The 20,256-nt window shown below is 45.0% G+C and overlaps 1 protein-coding gene across 3 annotated transcripts in view; it reads right to left on the bottom strand.

The window, feature by feature from the left end:
• Window positions 1-20,256, bottom strand: part of LOC144143599 (ral GTPase-activating protein subunit beta) — a 78,628-nt gene that overhangs the window by 25,008 nt on the left and 33,364 nt on the right. For all 3 annotated transcript variants that reach the window (XM_077675418.1, XM_077675420.1, XM_077675419.1), the window contains 9 exons: window positions 19,340-19,480; window positions 17,260-17,486; window positions 15,403-15,513; window positions 13,799-13,988; window positions 10,837-10,925; window positions 9,610-9,734; window positions 6,393-6,563; window positions 3,866-3,938; window positions 1,373-1,549 (listed from right to left, as the gene is read on the bottom strand). In XM_077675418.1, the coding sequence (XP_077531544.1) occupies window positions 1,373-1,549; window positions 3,866-3,938; window positions 6,393-6,563; window positions 9,610-9,734; window positions 10,837-10,925; window positions 13,799-13,988; window positions 15,403-15,513; window positions 17,260-17,486; window positions 19,340-19,480 (1,304 nt within the window). The remainder of the gene's footprint in view (window positions 1-1,372; window positions 1,550-3,865; window positions 3,939-6,392; window positions 6,564-9,609; window positions 9,735-10,836; window positions 10,926-13,798; window positions 13,989-15,402; window positions 15,514-17,259; window positions 17,487-19,339; window positions 19,481-20,256) is intronic.

Below are 20,256 nucleotides of genomic sequence, written 5' to 3'. Positions count from 1 at the left end.
ATGTTTCGCGTGCGCGCAACTAGACGGTGTTCGCGCAGCCCGCTGTCGTGTCGTCGTGTCGCCGTCGTGGTCCCGCCGTTGAGCGGCAGCAGTCAGTGAGTTACTCGCGTCAGTGGTGGATAGCTCACTGCCGTTTTGAGAACTTTTTGATCTAATTGTTTTGTGCTTGGTGCCGCTTCGCCATGGGGAGGAATGCCAGCTACACTGCCGCTTTCAAATTGAAAGCGAAAGAGTACGCGATCGAACACGGCAACCGTGCCGCAGGCAGGCGCTTCGGCGTCACCGACTTCAACGTGCGTTACTGGAGTGCTGGAGTAGGACACGCACATACGACGACGAGATAAGGCGCGCGCCAGAAAGCAAAGGCGGCAATTTCATGATCGCTGATGGACGGGAGACTGTTTACGTTGTAAATAATAAAATAAAAAGAAATAACTGCTGTTGGCAACACTGAGCTTACCTATACAAAAAACGACCGCTACATTTAGCGGGATTGGCATAAGGCAAATTGGCAACACTGTGCACCGGATTTTTTTTTTCCCGCATAATTCTCGCACCCCTAACTTTGCATTGAATTTTCCGAAAAAAAAGTGCGAGGATTATGCGAGTAAATACGGTATTTCCACACTTATCGCGTTCGGGCAAACGGGCCCTCGTGTTGCCGTCCAAGCCCAAACTTCAAATGGCTGTAACTTATGCCACAGACCAGATAGAATGATAATGTTAGTCTCATTGCACTCCTTGATTTGCGCACAGTTCACTGGTATTCTGTTCAGCTGCATCCCTCCAACAGTTTTTTAACAAAGGCTGTCAAAAAATCAAACATAAGAATTCAAATAAATTTGAATATAGTTGTTTTACACACAAATTTTATATCTAAAGTCAGAATGAACAACCACATGCATCCCCCAATTTCTTTAATCATAACTGTAAAAACAAAGTTTTTTGGTTTAAGACCAGTGTGCCCCTTTAAAAACTTGTCCCCCGCTGAAACAATAATGAAAGGCAGTCTTTCCTATTCCTTTATGCGGTTTTCGAATTGTGCATTGAAACCGACGGAGCCGTTAGTAGTGCCACGTTTAGGCATAAAAACGACACCACTGTTCATGTTTCAGAAAGTTTATTGCCAAACTTCAGCTATCTCCGCCAATTTATTCTTAAATTCCTCATAGTTACCCCACTATATCAAACGCTGGCTTTCATACCAGCTAGAGGACCTCCACTCCAGAAAAAGCAGTTGGCTGCTCCTTTTCCTTTAGACAAGTCAGGGTATAGACACAAATCAACCACTGAGAGAAAACATCTACAAAAATGTTGAAGAGTAGTCCCATTAAAAGTTTTTCGCATCTACGAATGAGAGAACTGGACTCACCACATTGCTGAGAATCTCGAGAGGCGTGACCTGTCCCTCCTTGACGTAGAAGACGAACACGGTGTCGTTGGTGCGAGACGAAATGCGGTCCAGGCTGTCCAAGGCGGCGTGGAAACCCGGCTGGCTCTGGTTGAGCGCCATCAGAGGCTGACCACCCCCGCCGCCCGATTCCCCCACCTGGTTGAAAGGAAACAAGCGCTCCATGGCAAGATCGTCGTATAAGCACCAGTCGTATAAGCATGACCACGGCTCTGGTGAAAGTCATCCTCTCCCCTTCCACTGCGTCTTCTTTCATGCCAGCACCTTAACACACACTCTTTCTCTCTCCTGTTCTGCTCTCGACAACTTTAAAGGAACCATGCAGACAAAATACAAGATTGGTTCATTTGAAAGATTGCCTCGTTGGAATCATACCGACACCACCTTTAACGTAAACTTCACTCAAATAAGCTGTATAATTACGAAAAAAAGGGCATGGCCATGCGACCCCCTAGCTCATTTCCCGCAACAGAACCTATGGTGTCATACGTGGCAGCTCTGCGATTGGCTGAGACCGACAAACGCAATTGCAAATTAGGCAGAGCTTATAAGCTTGCCGAACGAGCTATTTGCGCTAAAATGTAATGCCTATTCATTTTACAGCGGTAAGAATGGTGCGGTAAACAACGAAAGCTACAAAAATGCACGTAAACATAGAAGTACCGATGCACACTGCTGTTGGTACTGGGCGCACCACGCTGGTTTTAGCTGCACAGCAGTCTGCCGCTTTTGAATTGTCTTACACGACACTCGCCGATTGGTGTAGGCGACGTTGTCTTACGTGACCCTGTTTGTCGCGCATACCTCATGTTTTACAGAACAATTACTTTCTACCGTAACAAACACACGCCAGGTGCAAATACGGTCAAAAACAAAGCAACAGCGGGCAATAGTCTGCGTTTCAGTATGGCAGAGCCACCTGGGAGGACTGACGCTAAGCAAGGCTGCAGAGCCTAATGACGCACTGGAAGTTTGTTTGAATACCCGTCCTTGTGACTTCATAGCAGACATCACGAAAACACGCGATTTGGCAGGAGAATCAAAATTTTAACCTAAATTGATTAATTTCGCAGTGAATACAGCATCATTTGCTGCCAGTAAAGCGCTGGGGCACTATAAAACACAAAATCTTTCGAATAAAACAAACTTGTATTTTGTCTGCATGGCCCCTTTAATGCCTCGTCGTATCACTTTCTCAAGTGATATGATGAGGCCACCCTAGAGATTTTGTGTATCTAATTTGCGAACAGGATCAAGATAAAGGCAGTGCCTAAGCTAGCTACCAACTCCAGCGGCTTGATCAGAGTGGTGAAGTTTGGAAAACAGAGCGAAAAGCTGCCAAGTTATCGATAAAAAGTTAGTGCTTCTAAGCTGGTTAGTTCATGCGACAACTCAAAAGCATAACAACATACAGAAACAATTAAGAACTGGATCGGGCACAGGTACACTCTGCTCATTGCAAAATTAAATCGATCGGAACTCCTCGCATTTCCAGAAAAAAATAATTAAAGAAATGCTAAATTAGTGGTAAATAGAGAGACTGCCAGTCAATTCCCTCATAAATAAATTTAAAATTGCTCAACGTTCAAAGAACTTTCAAAAGTTCCCTACATAGGAATCTGGGAACTACTAAACCCCAAGGTACACAGGTGCCTTAAGGCACAAGGCTCAAACGAAGCCTGAAGAATCGACACATTTAAAAAGACTTTTCTTGTCAGAACGATTGTGGACTGGAACTGCCTTGCTGTAGATTTCTTTGAAAATGTAGATACAGTTGAATCTTTTGTTGCTAAATTAGAATTGTTTTTGTGTGTAGTTCCCACTCTGTAACAGCCCAACAGGGCTTTCAGTATTGTAAATAAATAAATTAATACCATATTTTCCAGTCTATAAGTCGCACTTTTGTATAAGTCGCACCCCCTCAAAAATGACAGTTTTTCCGAAAAAAAAACATATATAAGTCGCACCGGTGTATAAGACGCACCGCTGTACAAAATGCACTTGTTAATCAGGTAAACTCAAAGAGGATCAGGTCGTTAGAAAGTGAGGCGGCCGCCGCCTCTGTATGCATCCCCCGGTAAGCAGTGCTAGACACGTGCACCTACCGTTCAAAATCTAGACATAACTAACTTCTCAAAAATGGTTTATTAATACACACAGATGGCATGTACTTAAAGATCGCTTTTAGGCAAAACCATCGAAGCCTTTTTCCTCCAATTCGCTAACAAATGATTCATTCATTTAGACCATAGAGCTGTCTCTTAATGTGCGTTGACGTCAAGCACACAGGCACCTTTTCGAGCGTGGACCACGCGCGGCCACCACATACCAAATTCATTCCATACATAAGTCACACTGGTGGATATGACGCACTAATGAAAATTTCAGAAAAAAAACGTGACTTACACACCGGAAAATACGGTAAATAAAGAACAACCACCACGCTTTGCATACCTTGGCAACGTCGTCCCAGAGAAAGCCCAAATGTGACAGGAACAAGCGAGCCGTCTGGAACTCCTGGCAAGCACTGAAAGTTGCAAAGCACGATATACTGTGAACACCAAGTCACAACGAACCAAGCAGCAAAAATACAACATGTCAGAAGCTGAAGGATAGTTCAAAAAAGCAGCATTAGTAGAGGTGTTTAGCGATCAAAGAGAAACATCGAATGAGTGCTCCGCAGAATCATACGTGCAGTAAAACTTGACGTATTCCTAGCGTGCCATTGTGAACTGATCAAATTGGGTATTGTCTGCTCAGCAAAAACAAAGTTGCCCTACCTTCTCTGGTCAGTGGAACTTCTGGCAAAGGACATTTCAGAGCGTTATTGGTTGAACACGTGTACGATTGCTGCACAATACCGTAACATTATTTGCGTTTGCAACAGCCCTTTTTTTCCATCTTGACAGGCTTTCTTCGAACTCAAACTGCGTGTTTGTTTGAGTTCAAAGTTTTTTGATATTGGAGGTCCAGTTTCACTACTCCTAGAATTTTCTGCCTTTTTACTATGCAGACCATCGACAAAAAAATCACTGCATCATTTTCCTAAAAATGGCGATTTTTCTGTTACTCTTCAAATGTTGAGTTTAAGGTGGCGCATTGTGTGGCTACTTTCAGCAATTTTCCAGCGACTTTTTGTCCTGAGGATCTGGTAACCCTGGCAGAATGCGAACACACCAACCATGGGAAGTCAAAATCCAGGTGGCCGGTAGATCGCAAATTTGAAGCTCCCGTCAAACCAACAAACACAAAAGCACATACGGTACAACCCCACAGCGATGACCGAACACCCACTCTTCTCGCCTGATTGAAGTTTCTTCCCTTCACGACGCTCTCTCTCGCCTTCTCTCTGCTCTCTGCCTTATCAGTGGTTTTCAAAACCGTGCTGTCACTCCGTTGCTCTCTTTCCTTCCTTTTTTTTTTTCAATAGCTGCCTCGCACTATTGTTCCTTTCACTTCACCTTGGCAGTTTCACACCCTCACGTTCCCCCGTCTCAACTTGTTCGGCTGTTTCGGCCATGCAAGGTACATGGCTGGCAGGCTAGCGCAGATGCCGTGGACAGGAAGAGGGCACAAAATATGCGTTTCGTTTTTTTAGAAACTTGAGACCTTAGCTAAAAATTTGCAAACTACACGACGACACGCTAAATACAGTAGAATCTCAATGATACGATTCTGGGTGATACGAATTTCGGGATGATACGAATTTCTGAAAAGTCCCGGCAAAATTGCATTGTTTGCAATGGGAAAATTTTCGGCTGTTACGAACGGACCTGCGCGGCCCGGCGGATGATACGAACGAGCCGGCGAGGCGCCCGACTGCCGAACAAGCAAGTGACTGCTCTCTCTCCCCATTTGTCACTCTTCTTTCTCCAGAAACGGCCGGGCTGTTGTTTTCTGCTCGCGAAAGCGCGCCGCGAAACCTCTCGCACGCTGCGCGTGCCGCGGCCGGCGGCGGCAACATGGCGGCGGCTTCGGCCGCGAAGTGGCACGGCTGCTTGAGCGACTGCTTCTAGCCGCTCTTTAAAATGCCGCTCAAGGCAGACACGAAGTGTCTTGTGCAGTAAAGGAGCTGATAACGTTGCCGAAAACGGTACTATAAAACACCATCCGCGCCGCTAGTGAAAGCGCCCATAAAATATCTGCCGGAGTGCTAAGCCTAAACATCTCGGGCGGAGCCAGTGGGCTGTCTCGAGCGTTTCGCAAGTCGTCAGCTCAGCGTCTTTTTCTGACCGAGGTAGGAGATACCGCGGGCGCGAAATCGTCAATGCGGCCTTGAAAATACAGCGCGCGCAAAGCCGAGGCGTGCGAATCGCGTGCAAAAGCGCACCATGCGGTTCACGCTTGACTGTTGCGGCGTGTAGCGAGCTTGGACACCGGGAGTGAGGAGACAAGCGCGAAGCTAGGCGAAGCGTTACGCGCTCCAGAAAGGACTGCTTTGTGACGTGGAGGTTTAAAAAAAGCAGAAAAAATCATGGATTTCCCCACGCGAAAGTAAGAAAAGAAATAAACGAAAACTTTTTTCAGAGCTCAATTTTTTGGTCTGTGTTGGTTCATACGAATTTCGGATGATACGAATATTTTTCGCGGTCCCGCGAGGTTCGTATCATCGAGATTCTACTGTATACCAGTCTCAACAAATTCGTAGCCCTATCTTTTGTGCAAGACCGTCCACTAGGCCGGCATTTATCCGTACCCCAATCATACGACGCTTTCACGCGGTCCCTTGAAAGTCATATTATCAGGGTTCCACTGTATAATTATGTATGTGTACCTCTATAATCATGTACGTATACCCGTATAATAGCAACCCATATACTGAAATTTGTATGACCGTATATGCTGTAGCCTGTATACTGAGGTCGTGTTATTGGGGTTCCACTGTACAACCATGTACGGGTACCCGTATAATAGTAACCCATATATACTGAAACCTGTATGACCACATATCCCATAGCTCTTATACTGAAACCACACCCACCTGGGAGCCTGGCAGTCTGTGGCAGGGTCGGGGAAGTTCTGCTCCAGCATGGCGTCCTCCCACTGGTGGCACACACTCTTCTCCACCTTGGCCTGCTGGTCCAGAAAGCCCAGCATTTGGGCCTCTTCCCGAGTCAAACTCTGCGATGCTGGGTCTGGAATGCTCTTGTCACTGGAACAATAGGGAACCGCGGGGGCGAAAATTCACTGGGGCACTGAATGCTGCTTACGTGCTTTGAAGGCGAAAGCCTGGAGATACTTAATAAAGGAACACTGACGCGAAATTCTCAGATAATGAATGGCAGCCTACCATTGTCCCTAAAGAAGAAAGTGTATGACAGCTGCATCTTACCGGTACTCACTTACGGGGCACAAACTTGGAGGCTCACTAAGAGGGTCCAACTTAAATTTAGAATGACTCAGCGGGCAATGGGGCGTAAAATGATAGGTGTGACATTAAGGGACAAGAAGAGAGCGGAGTGGGTCAGGGAACAAACTGGTGTTAAAGACATTTTAGTAGAAATTAGGAAGAAGAAATGGACGTGGGCAGGGCAAGTAATGCGAAGGCAAGATAACCGCTGGTCATGGAGGGTAACAGAGTGGATCCCTAGAGAAGGCAAGCGTTGCAGGGGGCGGCAGAAAGTTAGATGGGCAGATGAGATCAAGTTTGTGGGGATAAATTGGTCACAGTTGGCACAACACCGGGGTAATTGGAGAATAATGGGAGATGCCTTTGCCCTGCAGTGGACGTAGACAGGCTGGTAGTGGTGGTGGTGGTGGTGGTGGTGGTGGTGGTGGTGGTGATGATGATGATGACGATGGTGACGACGACGACACAAAATTTTCATGTTAGGCTTTTTTGCTGCTACAAGTTCCTACCAACCCACTAATCATAGAACTTGTTAAATGGTTGATCGCAGTGTAAATAATCGTTTATAGCCACATTTATTCTGTCAGTTTCAGTTTTGATGAAACAAACACCGAGGTGGCTGCCATTACAGGAGGGTGCACCGACACCACCGCTCCCGTCGCACCAAAACCGGCCTCAAAGCGCATGCACATACGTCCACACGGCCGTAGTTGCACGCCCCAAAGCAGTATGACATCAGTCCTAGAACTATGACGTGATGTACAAGGTGAAGCAGTGTGCGCAAACAGCAGCCAGCTCTTCGGCTATGTCACAAGAGCCCTCACATCGGCAGTTTGGAGTGAGGAGCAGATGGCGTCATGCTGATACCAATGTCAAAAGGGTATCCGTTCTGAGCTTTTTGCAGCATGCCAAGATTGAAATTGATTTAAAATATGTTATACTGAACGGTTACTGTTGAAACTTGCTGGGAGATATCTCCATATACACAGGAAGCCTCTCACATAGTTATCTCAGCTAAGAAATCTCGTGTCAGTACTCCTTTAACTACTTCTTTACTACTACATCACATCCACATCTCTTTCTTCACTTATTTTTTTTTTTTTTGTCTTCTGGTGCGGAATTACTTCGACCAGCTTCTTTTCTGCTACACCCTGTATGCGTCTCTCAGCTTTCATTTCTTCCTTTTACAGCATGAGGCGCGCAGTGTTGTACAACTGTTACGTTTCCGATTCAAAGTTTTGTGAATTTCATGACGCATTAGCCCCTCAAAGCTTCCGTTGCCTGGCCAATCCGCCGAATTTGTGTGGGCTACAAAGAAAGAAACAACAACAAAACTTTTGTTCTACCACTTGCTACTACGTGCACTGATAGCTCAGTGAAATGCCTGCTGCTGTGAAGACTAGGGTTTGAAATCCCATTGGATCACGAGTTTTTAATTAATTCCTTATAGGGGCAGCCGTTTTCTTGCACGGACAACAACTACAACTGCAGCAAGAACAACAAAAATGGTCTTTCACAGAGTGAGGCACTTAAGACTCGCTGAATAAACCCCGCATTACCCGACACGGAAATCTCCAGCCCATGTGGGAAAGTTACCGTATTTATTCGAATGTAAGGCGAGATTTTTTCCAAAATCCGTGGTCTCAAAATCATACCCCGCGTTATTTTCGCAGCTAGGTGTGTGTGTGTGCAAGTGTGTGGTGTACGGCGATTTTTTTTTACTTTCCACACTGCACGCTCGCCTTATAATTGAATAAATACGGTAAAAATGTTTCAAGCTGTTTAAAGTAGCCATGAAGAGAAAATAGAACTTCGTTTAATTTGATAGAACTAGGATTCAGTATCTCACTCAGCTCCATTACAGCCACAAAAGATGTTTTTTTAACAAAAAAAGCAAGAAGTATTTAAAAACTTTCAAATTTTGTGCCACAGGGACGTGTTATAAGCAAGAATGGCGTCATATGGGCCAACAATAAAGCATAATTTTCAGTGCGTTAACTGCACGTTAGCATTCAAGTGATGCGGTCAAATGGAACTGGAGGCCCCAATACAGACGTCCAGTCATGTGTCGTCGCGACAGGTCAGTTTGGCGGCCGCCAATCGCACAAACAAGGTTCCGTGACGTCATAGAAAAGTTGCGGGAAATTGGCTAGGTGGTCGCGACTGCTTCACACGTTTTCTTTCATATCTCCGTTATTTGTTCGAAGATTGCGATGATATCGGTGTCATTGTTATCGGGACTAAGCAGACTTTCTAATAAACCCAACTTGTATTTTATCTTCATGGCTCCTTTAAATACACCGACGTGCAACCAGACAGTCAAACAATGGTCACCTTGTAGGATTGTCGCCCACTGGGGACTCTTGGGTACAGCGCGAAACAAAACGACACAAACAGAGGCGAGAAAACGGAGCAAGATGAAACTTGTCGGCATCCATGTCATTTTTCCTGCGCTGTATCCAAAAATGAACCACCAGCATGTCTAAGCTTACACCTTAGCGTTTTACATTGCTGCTTTACTTATTTTATTCCTGAATCCAATGCAGTTGGCCTGCTTCCCAATATCTATTGTACTGCAACTGCAGCCTTCATGCTTGAGGGAAGCCCTAACAACAAGCTAAGCCTGAAACTATGTGCGATTCCAAAGGTGTTCTGTTGTCCAGTCACAAATGTAGAAGCAAAACGTGCGAATAAAACAATGTAAATACACAAACACCACAAAGCACAAACAGAAAAAAATACTTTAAAAGTGAAGGTAACGCCCGCTCCTCTCAGCTACAATAATCAGTTTCAAAACAGTGCAAGGCACCCTTTGAAAGATGGGAATATTACAGTAAGCACCACTCACATCTCGCAAACTGGAATGTCTGCGATGCTCTCGGGGAAGAAAGATGGTAGCGGATTCGTTCCGACAACCGGTTCGTAACAGGGCGTCGGTCGTCCCGGGCTTGCCGCAGCACTCCGAGACCCAGACTGCATCCAGCAGAGCAAGCATTCTCAGCAAAGCTTCAATGTCACCAGCGGTCCAAGAGTAAACTTAGTCAAAACAAAAATTTCGCTCCCCTCGCTCACATTTTCTAGCCCTAAAAAACATTAGTGTCGCATTTCACAAAATTATTCTAAGATACTCTTTACAATGGGACATTCTTCATTACATTCCTTTTTTATGTGTGTTTTATTATCATTAGTTTTTTTTTACAACTAAAGTTTAGAAGTTTTTTTTTAGAGTCCTGCAATGTCCTTGGATGTGCCAGCCTGGTGAGCAGGGTTCCCCTGAACTATTATGTTATCAAGATGATTGATAAAACAGCTCCAAAAAGTGTTTTAAAAACTGCTGTGAAAATATCCTGCATTGTTATTTAGTAAGTGCAATTCCGACGACTTCAAACCTGCAAATTAAAATCTCCAGCTCAGTCGATAGGACACCAAAAATCCCGTCCCAGAGGAGCAAATGTTGAACTGGCACCTTGCCATATCTGCCGCACTTATTTCTAACAACTTACTTATTTGTAATTTCTAAGAACTAAAAACTATTTCTAACAGCTTATTTCTAACAACCTCGACCGATTATTTGTAATTTCTAACAACTAACAACTATTTCTAACAGCTTATTTCTAACAATTTCTGCACTTAGACCGAGACTGTGCCCGCAATATTTTTTTTCTGCAAGATAGCCACAGTGAAAGCACGCATAGTTTGAAGCACTACGAGTTACCAAAACGAAATAAAATCTCAGTATAGTTGCACTCCCGCCTACTTCTCAAAGCTTAGGGTACTTCGTGTCACTGAAAATTAGGCCATAGCAACCAGGTTGTAAACTCATCCCAAGTACGTAATTTCATCAAAATACAAGTTAAGCAAAACTCAAGTAGTGTATACACCTGGTTTTGAAGAAATGAATTGCCAATGGCTACCATAACTACTCCCCTGAGCAGCAAAAGTTTGGGAGCACATTTTCGTAACAGCTTTTCCACTACCTCCAAATGTAAGTCAACTGTGCAGCTCGTAAAACCATGTAACATGACTACCTAAAGTCCTTTCTCAGTTGCCAGCAACTCTTGCCAAAAAAACCAACCTTGTGTCGAGGTAAGTGGCGTAGCTGCATTGTCCAAGCGTGTCGTCCAAAAGGGACCCGCACCAACAGCGTCACAGTCGGCAGTGCTCCTGCATTTCGATGAAGAATGGTCATCACATGTACCTAACATGTCTTTAAATGTACTTTGTCATCAAGTCAGAAAAAAAAATGAAGGAAGCTCACACTAACACGCAAGACTTGAAAGTAGCGAAGCTGTATGCAACCTTCCGAACATCACGAAGGTTTAAAGGAGCCATGAAGAGAAAATACAACTTCGTTTAATTTGAACGAACTAAGATTCAGTATCTCACTCAGCTCCATTAGCGCCACAAAAGATGTTTTTTTAATGAAAAAAAAGCAAGAAGTATTTAAAAACTTTCAAATTTTGCGCCACAGTGACGTGTTATGAGCAAGAATGACGTCATACGGGCCAACAATAAAACATAATTTTCAGTGCGTTAACTGCACGTTAGCATTCAAGTGATGCGGTCAAATGGAACTAGAGGCCCCATTACAGACGTCCAGTCATGTGTCGTCGCGACAGGTCAGTTAGGCGGCTGCCAATCGCACAAACAAGGTTCCGTGACGTCACAGAAAAGTTGCGGGAAATTGGCTAAGGGGTCGCGACTTTCACACTGCTGGCCTTGCGCTAAAAAACTCCAACCATCATCATCATCACTGCTTCACACGTTTTCTTCAATATCTCCGTTATTTGTTCGAAGATTGTGATGATATTGGTATCATTGTTATCGGGACTAAGCAGACTTTCTAATAAACACAACTTGTATTTTGTCTTCATGGCTCCTTTAAGACCACAATTGCAGCCAATTTGCTCCTTCTTCACTGCCGCAACGACCTTTACTTCATCAATGTTGCTATAAGTGTGAGCTTCTTTCATTTTTTTTATAATTATTGGACATCACCTTGGAGAGGCAGGCATTCATTATAACATGTCTTCCTCATTCAAAGCAAGTGTTGCCATGATTATGGCAATGGCTGTAAATCATTTTTTGGCCAATCTTGGGCAATTTCCTCAATGAAGTGTGTATGCTTGGCTTGACAAACGTGCACAGGGGACGTTGGGAGGTCGTCGCGGTTCACGCACGCACGAGCACTAGGAATTTTCTTGGTTTTGTTACCTGCCGAGGGGTCGTCGCGAGGCCCTCGTTCTGGTGCGCGTGTGCTTGGCAATTTTTTTGGTATTTTTAACTGCGGACACGAAAAAATACAATTTCCTAAATAGCTTCGCTGTTAAAAAAAGTAGGAAGCAAAGAATGGGGGGCGGCTCTGGCAATATGCCACTCAGAAAACTACCGGACTGAAGGAGGAGGTTTTTCAGATAATAAAAAGAGGTGAAAAAGCCACACTCCGCTTTACAGCAACTGCGGATGCATTTACGAGTGATAATTAAAGAGCGCTAGCATTAACAGTCACACTTTACCCTTAAAAAATGTTGTTGCTCAAACTGGTTGCCAGATTTTTCTTAACTTAGCAGCAATTAGTTACTCGCAAAACAACACAACGTAGTTTCCACCAGCATGAATTACAGGGCCCTCAGTTATTACATCTGCCACGCTCTTAACAATTAACCAAGACCGAAATTTCGCACTCAAAGTCATTGCAAACACCACTTCCAGGGGAGGCTGTGGGCGTTTAGTGACAATTATGCAAAAATACACCCACAACCCCCCCCCCAAAGGGTATGTGAAAAATAGCAACAGATGTTGCAATGATGCTTTAAAGGGGCCCTAAATAGGCTGCCAAATGTTACGATTTTGCGTGCGCAGTCACTGGAGTACTATCCAAGGAACGTCATGCCGCAAAAATTGTTTAAATGCGTTAAGTATTAGCCGAGTTATCGCTCATTAAAAGGGGCCACCCATAAGGCCTGGGGCTCTCCTCCTCTAGTAGCTCCTCCGAAGCACTGTGGAAGCCGCGACGTCATCGACCCGGCGCAAGACCACCGAGAGAAACAGGGCAATCCATCACCCTCCTTGATGTACGTGCAGTCATTGGCTGCGCCAAGCCCTGCGCACGCTTTTTTTTTTTTAGCACTCGACGCGCATGCTCCGCCCACCAGATTCCGGTTGCACGGTGAGCGCTGTCGCTGTGGTTCGCGTTCGCGGCGCCGCACTGGGCAGTGTCTCGTGCGTCATAGAGGCGCGTCAGACCCGAAAAGAACTGCGTCAGAGCGCGCAAGTGTGGCGGCAAGGTATGGTTGGTGAGCCAGGAGGGAAACTGAAATCTTTTTTTCGTGTTTGTGCGGCCCCTGCTTTACGCAGAGGTGTAATATTTGGTACACGTTGTCGTGAAGGGGTACTCTAGCGATTGCGCGATTGAAATGGCGACCTTCGGAAGCCTATTTAGGGCCCCTTTAAGGGGAGATGCTCCTTGAAAAATCAAGTTTTTCGCACGAAATTTTGCCTGTTGAAATTTTGAAATTTCGCCGGATGCGCGAGCGATAGACGGCGCACCAGTCCTGTAAAATACAAAAAAAAAAGGAGAACAGAGCCTCATCAGTTTCGCAGGCGCCCTTGGTCTGCGGCAGGCGTAAGAAGCGAGAGGCGCCCAATGGGCGATACCCAGTGCGCGCCCCCTCTAATTTGACGTATTTCCGCAGTGTGGCAGCCCATGCCAAGCAAGAGACGTTCATGAAAAAGGTGCGCTTTTTACACATACAAGCGATGACGTACACATACATTATTGACCATTTTTAAGGTGTTTGCAGAGGACGTATATGTAGGTCCGTGACCCTGAAAGGGTTAAAAAAAAAGTTTTCGAGGCGCACCTCCCCCTAAAGCGAACATTTCGTTCAGAAGGTACGTTTTGACATTGCTGGTCTGAAACATGGCCACAAAATCTCTTACAGAACACTACGAACAACTTTTGCTGTAAAAAACAGTGATCCCCACACCGTATGGTATATCCAGGCCCCTGTCCCATAGGTGCTGACAACACCAACCTTGGTCATTGCCCAGGTTCTGCTCCAAGACCGCAATAATGGCCGAGTTCTGCGAGACGAAGTAGCGGAAGTGTTTGCCCACGGCCTCGGGCAGTGAAGGCGTGGCGTCGGCATTGCCAAACTTGAGCAGCGCCTCCTCATCGAGCAGGGAAGACAGGGTCTCAGGACCGGCCAGCTTGGGAAAGTAGCCCTGCGAGGGGAAGAAGACGCATTCACTGTACTCCTCCGGTCCTAAAGTGCCCCAGCACCTGTCTTCGACAAAGTGAGAAAAAAAATTGACCACATATCTTTACTACTTCGTTGCAAATGTCGTCGGCAGACAATAGTCTTCTGCCATCCCTGCCATGTAAATCTCTCTCTCTCTCTCTCTCTCTCTCTCTCTCTCTCTCTCTCTCTCTCTTATTCTCTATCCTTCCCTCTCACTCTCTCCCTCTTTTTCTATCTCTCCCATTTTCTTTTTCTCATTGCCTCTCTCTCTCTCCTTCTCTCTCCATTCCTTTCATTCTTTCTCTTCCCAGACCTCTCACGCTACCTTTCCCATTTCACTCCTACCACAATAAATACGGCAGAGGTTTCCTCAAGTTAAAGTCAACCCAATTTTACCGCGTTCCACAGCTCTTGCGGAGTCTGTCAGAACCCTTCATTACTGTTGGACTTCTTGGAATTCCACCTGAGGTCCAGGCTCGGGCATGAGCTCTTTTTGTATTTCTGGATCAAAATATTGTTTCCAACGGGTTGTCGCAAATATCAAGCATCCATCTATGTATTTTCGGTTAAAATAGGTAACATGCCCTAGTACCAGCTTTGTATTGATGTTTTGCTTAAAACATGCCCAATGTTTCTTTTTGCTCAACAATGTTGACTAGTGCGAAGTATGGCACCAGATGTGGTGGTTTGGAAATGCTTTGCCTATGTAAACTTCTCATTTCAGAATTCTTTTCTTTTGGCCGGGTGACCGACTGACAGACAGACGGACGGACGGACGGACGGACGGAACGGAACGGAACGGAACGGAACGGAACGGGACGGGACGGGACGGGACGGGACGGGACGGGACGGGACGGGACGGGACGGGACGGGACGGGACGGGACGGGACGGGACGGGACGGGACGGGACGGGACGGGACGGGACGGGACGGGACGGGACGGGACGGGACGGGACGGGACGGGACGGGACGGGACGGGACGGGACGGGACGGGACGGGACGGGACGGGACGGGACGGGACGGGACGGGACGGGACGGGACGGGACGGGACGGGACGGGACGGGACGGGACGGGACGGGACGGGACGGGACGGACGGACGGACGGACGGACGGACGGACGGACGGACGGACGGACGGACGGACGGACGGACGGACGGACGGACGGACGGACGGACGACCGACAGACCGGCAAACAGACTGAAAGACCAAATTGTCAGCTTCAAGTAGACCTAGAAAGAGTTAAGTAGCACTAGCATTTATAAAAGATAAGGCAACAGCTCAGAACTCTTTGCCATGTCCCTAATGAAACTCTTCAATTATTGCAACCACTCATCCAGTTAAACCACCAATTTGGTCCCCTGCGCATCTTCGATAGATTGTGTAGGTGGCGAGTCTCACCACATGGTCCATCATGCAGGACAACAGGGCCTCGGCAGCATCCCGAACACGTAAAGAAGACGGCTTCAGCTCTTTCTCCGCCTTCAGCTGAGGAACGTCCGACACCTTTGGCTGCGTACACGAAACAGGGCAAAAATCTTCCGAAGAGAAGGGAAGAAAATCTGCCTTCGAACGCATTCTTAATTTATTTTTTTGACCAGCAAATGCACAGACAAATCTTTTTGCTTAGAACCAGACATGCATCGAAAGCTCATACGTATTAAAAGTGTACAGACGTTCGTAGGTATAAAAATAAAACATACATAAACTATGCATATATATATGATGTATGTTCATATTCACTTTTAATACCTATGTATGCATTAATTCATATATTTATTTTTATTTTTAGGCATTTTTCATTTTTTTATTTATTTTATTTTTAAGCGTTTTTGGCAATATATACATATTAAATATGTAAAGGTAGGCAGTCAAGAATGCCAAGGAAGGCAAAGGGGAGAATCAGGCAGGTCATTTATTATTTTTGAAGCAGATAGAGTTGTTGAAATGTTTTTGAAAGATAAAAGAAAAACATGCCCATCAGGTGGGATCCGAACCCACAACCTCACCATGACACCCACCTGGCAGGCATGTTTTTCGCCACTTCCTTTCTTTCAAAAACATTGAATGTGTACTTACATTACTTACATCCTACATATACACACACGTTAAAGCAGGAACGCCAAAGAAGGCGACGGGGACAAGGCGGTTCAACTTTTATTCTTCTTGAAACAGATTTATTTCTGAAATGCTCGAAAGGTAGAAAAAAAGAGGAGAAAAACATGCTCCCCCGGTTAGACCCAAACCGACGACGTTCACAACTAGGTTACCGTGGAGGCTGTGTTCCCCTCCACTTCATTGTGCATTTACGTGAACGCAACTGTTTCCTGCCCTCGAGGGTGGTGGCCAGCACCGCTCCGACAATTCGGAATCCGGGGTTAAGGGGACCTTCCTTTTCAAGCCAGCAAACTGGTCTTAGAGCCATTTTTTTATTTACTCATTAATTAAAATTAAACTGCACAGCATTATGAAGTTTCTTGCGCTGATTTCAAATTTGCAATTACATTTTTTGCAAGTTGACTATTTTTCGAGATAATGAATATTGCCATTATTTTGGGTCACAATTACAAAAATACCATGCCATACAGAATGGCTATTACCACATGGCTAGGCAGACAGATGACTAAAAAATACAATGATGGAAGAAATTTATTTATTAAGCTATTTTTGGTCATTTTACAATGCACTGAACTTCACCCCTGTGCTCTGCCAGAAATGGCTCACAGGTGGTGTCAATTGAACGCTATAATAATTTTGCCAAGCCTCCACTTGAAAATTTGTTTCCAAAATTGTGTTCTCCACGCATTTAGGTACCAGAAGCAAAAGAAATTACAGTCATATCTGCTCTGGGTGCCGATATATCCGTCAGCAAAATGCTATCTTTGCATTGCAAGAAAAGTGCAATTTTACCATCGAATTCAGCAAACTTGGCCGTAGGGTGCACTTTAAAATGCTATTTACATTAAAATATGGCGCCTTTTGATGAGAAAATTTGCAGATGGACAGAAAAATGGCCATGGATGCCAAAAAGGCCGTTTTTCAGAAAATGATTTCTTGACCATTTCTTGGCCCCAAATACCCATCTGCCCCATTAACACCCGGGACGTGACTCAAGGGTCTATGACATGTCAGGAACGGTCAACCAGCGAAAACCTTTTTAAGCCACCTATGGCACCAAGGCAGCCGAAACTGAGGGCCTCGTTGCATGTGCAGAAAATACGTCCTAAGGATACAAGACGGCTACAACGAAGAGGGCACCTGCGACTTGGAGCCCGAGATGCCGAGCTCGACGACCTCGAGGACGTGGTGGACGCTCTCCTTGTCCTGCAGCAGCAGCGGGTGGGCCACGAGCCAGGCGGTGAGGCACTGGAAGGCCGCCACGATGGTCGAGTGCAGGTCCCGCGAGTGGAAGGGGGGCGGCCGCTGGCACTGGTACACTATGAAGTCGCAGATCCACTTCACCGCCCGCGGGCACTCCAGCGAGTCTGCGAAGAAATCAGAGCATGAGCGCACGTTATGGCACCTCTGGCATCCATTATGGCCTTAAGGAACGGTTCTTAAAACAATTTCCTTTAATTTTGAAGTAAACACTGTGAAACTTGTCAGTCTTGCTGCTTTTCCCCCCACGGATTTCAAATATGCCATTATTTCTTGAGTCAGTCGATTGGTTCCCAAGATAATTAGAGATGATAACTCATTTTTGGAGGAACAATAGCCGATACATGGTGAGCCATAAAGCTGTAATCTTTATATTTTCCAATACTATGAATTTTGGTGACTGCAATAAGAAAATCGGTTTATTGATGCATCGCTTGGGACTAATTTTACAGCTCACTAAACCTTGTGTCTGAAATGGGCATTCAAAATGGTTCCCTGCCACTGGTGCCACTAAAGTATAATGAGCTGTAAAATTAGTCCCAAGCGATGCATCAATAAACCGATTTTCTTATTGCAGTCACCAAAATTCATAGTATTGGAAAATATAAAGATTACAGTTTTATGGCTCACCATATATCGGCTATTGTCCCTCGAAAAATGGCTGATTATCTCTAATTATCTCGGTATATAATTGCTCACTCAAGAAATAATGGCATATTTGAAATCCGTGGGGGGAAAAGCAGCAAGACTGGCAAGTTCCACAGCATTTACTTAAAAATTAAAAGGAGCAGTTTTAAGAGCAATGTCCCTCCTAAAATACCAACATATGCAGCCTATGTGCACATGTACAATGTGAGCACATATGTGTTAATTTTAGTTTTTCACTGAGTAAGCAGTGCAGAATTCATGCGGCACAAATTAGGCACTATTTCAGCCATACAGGTTATATAAGCACTGATCGTGACTGCTGACTCCTGAAAATTTCTATGTCCAGCGAGAAGTTGCAAGTGTGCACTTCTCATTTCACAAAACTTGCGCAGAGTTGGTTGTTACATACTTGAATGAAGAAGAAAACGTTGGCGCAAACTAGATGAGGACAAAGAAAAGGAAATACGACAGAAACAGGCGCCTGTTTCTGTCGTATCTTCTCTTCTTTGTTCTCGTCTAGTTTGCGCCAACGTTTTCTTCTTATTCAAGAGTGCACTTGTGATTCGTTCCATACCCATCAGCAATAGGTACGGAATTTATCCGTACTTATGATTTATTCCGTACCTATCAGCGATAGATATGCATTCCTACGGGGCCCCATAGGAATGCATGAGAAAAGCAAGAGCCCAGAGCGATAATCACGGAAGCCCACTGACCATCAAAATCGCATTTTTATACAATGCTTGTACAGACTCAGCCTCACGCCTTCAGCCTAACTCAGACCAATACTCAACAGCGAGTTAAACTACCAATCAGTCTGCACTAATGCGCTCGCAATTGAATAGGCTCACCCATAAGTTGAAGAAGAAAAGGCAAGGGCGCCGATCATAAATGTGCTACGTTTAAAAGTTTCGCACTTCAGCTCTTATGGGCATACTAACATTGTGGTCAGCATTCTTGCCTTTTATTCTTCAATGTGCATCCTCACCAGACAGGCTTCCGTCATACCCTTGACTTCACCCCGCGAGCTTGTTGCAATAACGACAGCTGATGGACTTTACTGAAAACCTAGAACCTCACAAAACTTGCGATTGATTTTTGCAGGCCACTTCTGTTTACCAAAACCTTGGTGGACAAACTGTAGAGCCAGATGCAACATATTCTCATCTTCAAAACAAACCAGCAAAGCGCTGTAAGCAGGCATGGCAACTTGGTGATCAACAAGCTCGGATCAACAAAAAACCAGCCTTGCAGGTATTTTTCGTGGTTCAAATAGGCACGCAACTTTGCACAAATTTCGTGCAGACCTCACCTTGCTGGGGCTGGCGAATTCTTGCAAGCCCTGAAAGAACCTCGAGGGCGGCCAGTGAGACATGCAGATCCGTCTTCCACGAGGATATCAGTCGGTGGCACACGAGGTAGATCGAACGCACAAACAGCGCGTTGGCCGAATCTGGAAAAAGATAGGCAGCGGTTAGAATAGTTAGAATAAAATGATTAAAGGTTGAAATAGGCGAGAATACAATAATTACAAACTGATCTAGGCCCAAAAAGTAAGCTGCGAGTTGTCGCCAAAAACGGAAACATGCACGGATCTAAAAAGGTGGTTCCACAAAATCCATGCACATGGCCTAGCCAAGAAACAGATGCAATAAAGATTTTTGCCTCTGTAAAAATGCTTGCTTAGTTGTTTAGGTGAAGGGAAATGCAGAATCCAATTTATTGCAGACAGTAAGTTTGATGATTTTTTACGTATATGAGCTAATTCAATTCGGTATTGCCTTCAAATGCCAAAGAAACTGCTGAAGGGTCCATCGTTTTGGTGCCATAAACATGTGCCTGTTTTAAATATCCACAGGACCTAATATGTGCGCCCCTTTTTTTCATTTCTTTATAAATAGCGATGACTAGTTTCTAAAAATAAACTTTACTGCAACAAAAGCAATAAAAGTAAAAATTGTAGCAAGTCAATTCCCTTCAAGACGCTAGAAAAACCATCAGAAAAAAAAATTACCCTCAGCCATTATTACAAAAAAACAATAAATTTCGACGTTCAACCTTTCATTAGCCTATGATCATGCAATGGGGAACTTTTATTTCGACTAGTGAAAAAAAAAAAAGTGGATACAGTGTTGTATGCCTTGTTAAGTGCGAACAACAATTTTTGCAAATGTCTGAATATTCTGAGACTCTAAGGGAATATGTGTTTCTGACTTACACGCCAGTAAT

Source organism: Haemaphysalis longicornis, unplaced genomic scaffold (genome assembly GCF_048455015.1).
Source record: "Haemaphysalis longicornis isolate Haplotype H1 unplaced genomic scaffold, Haemaphysalis longicornis Haplotype H1 scaffold_6, whole genome shotgun sequence".
In the NCBI taxonomy this organism is placed as follows: Eukaryota; Metazoa; Arthropoda; class Arachnida; order Ixodida; family Ixodidae; genus Haemaphysalis; species Haemaphysalis longicornis.
Note: the sequence above shows the minus strand (reverse complement) of the source record. Positions and strands in the feature narration are given on the sequence as shown.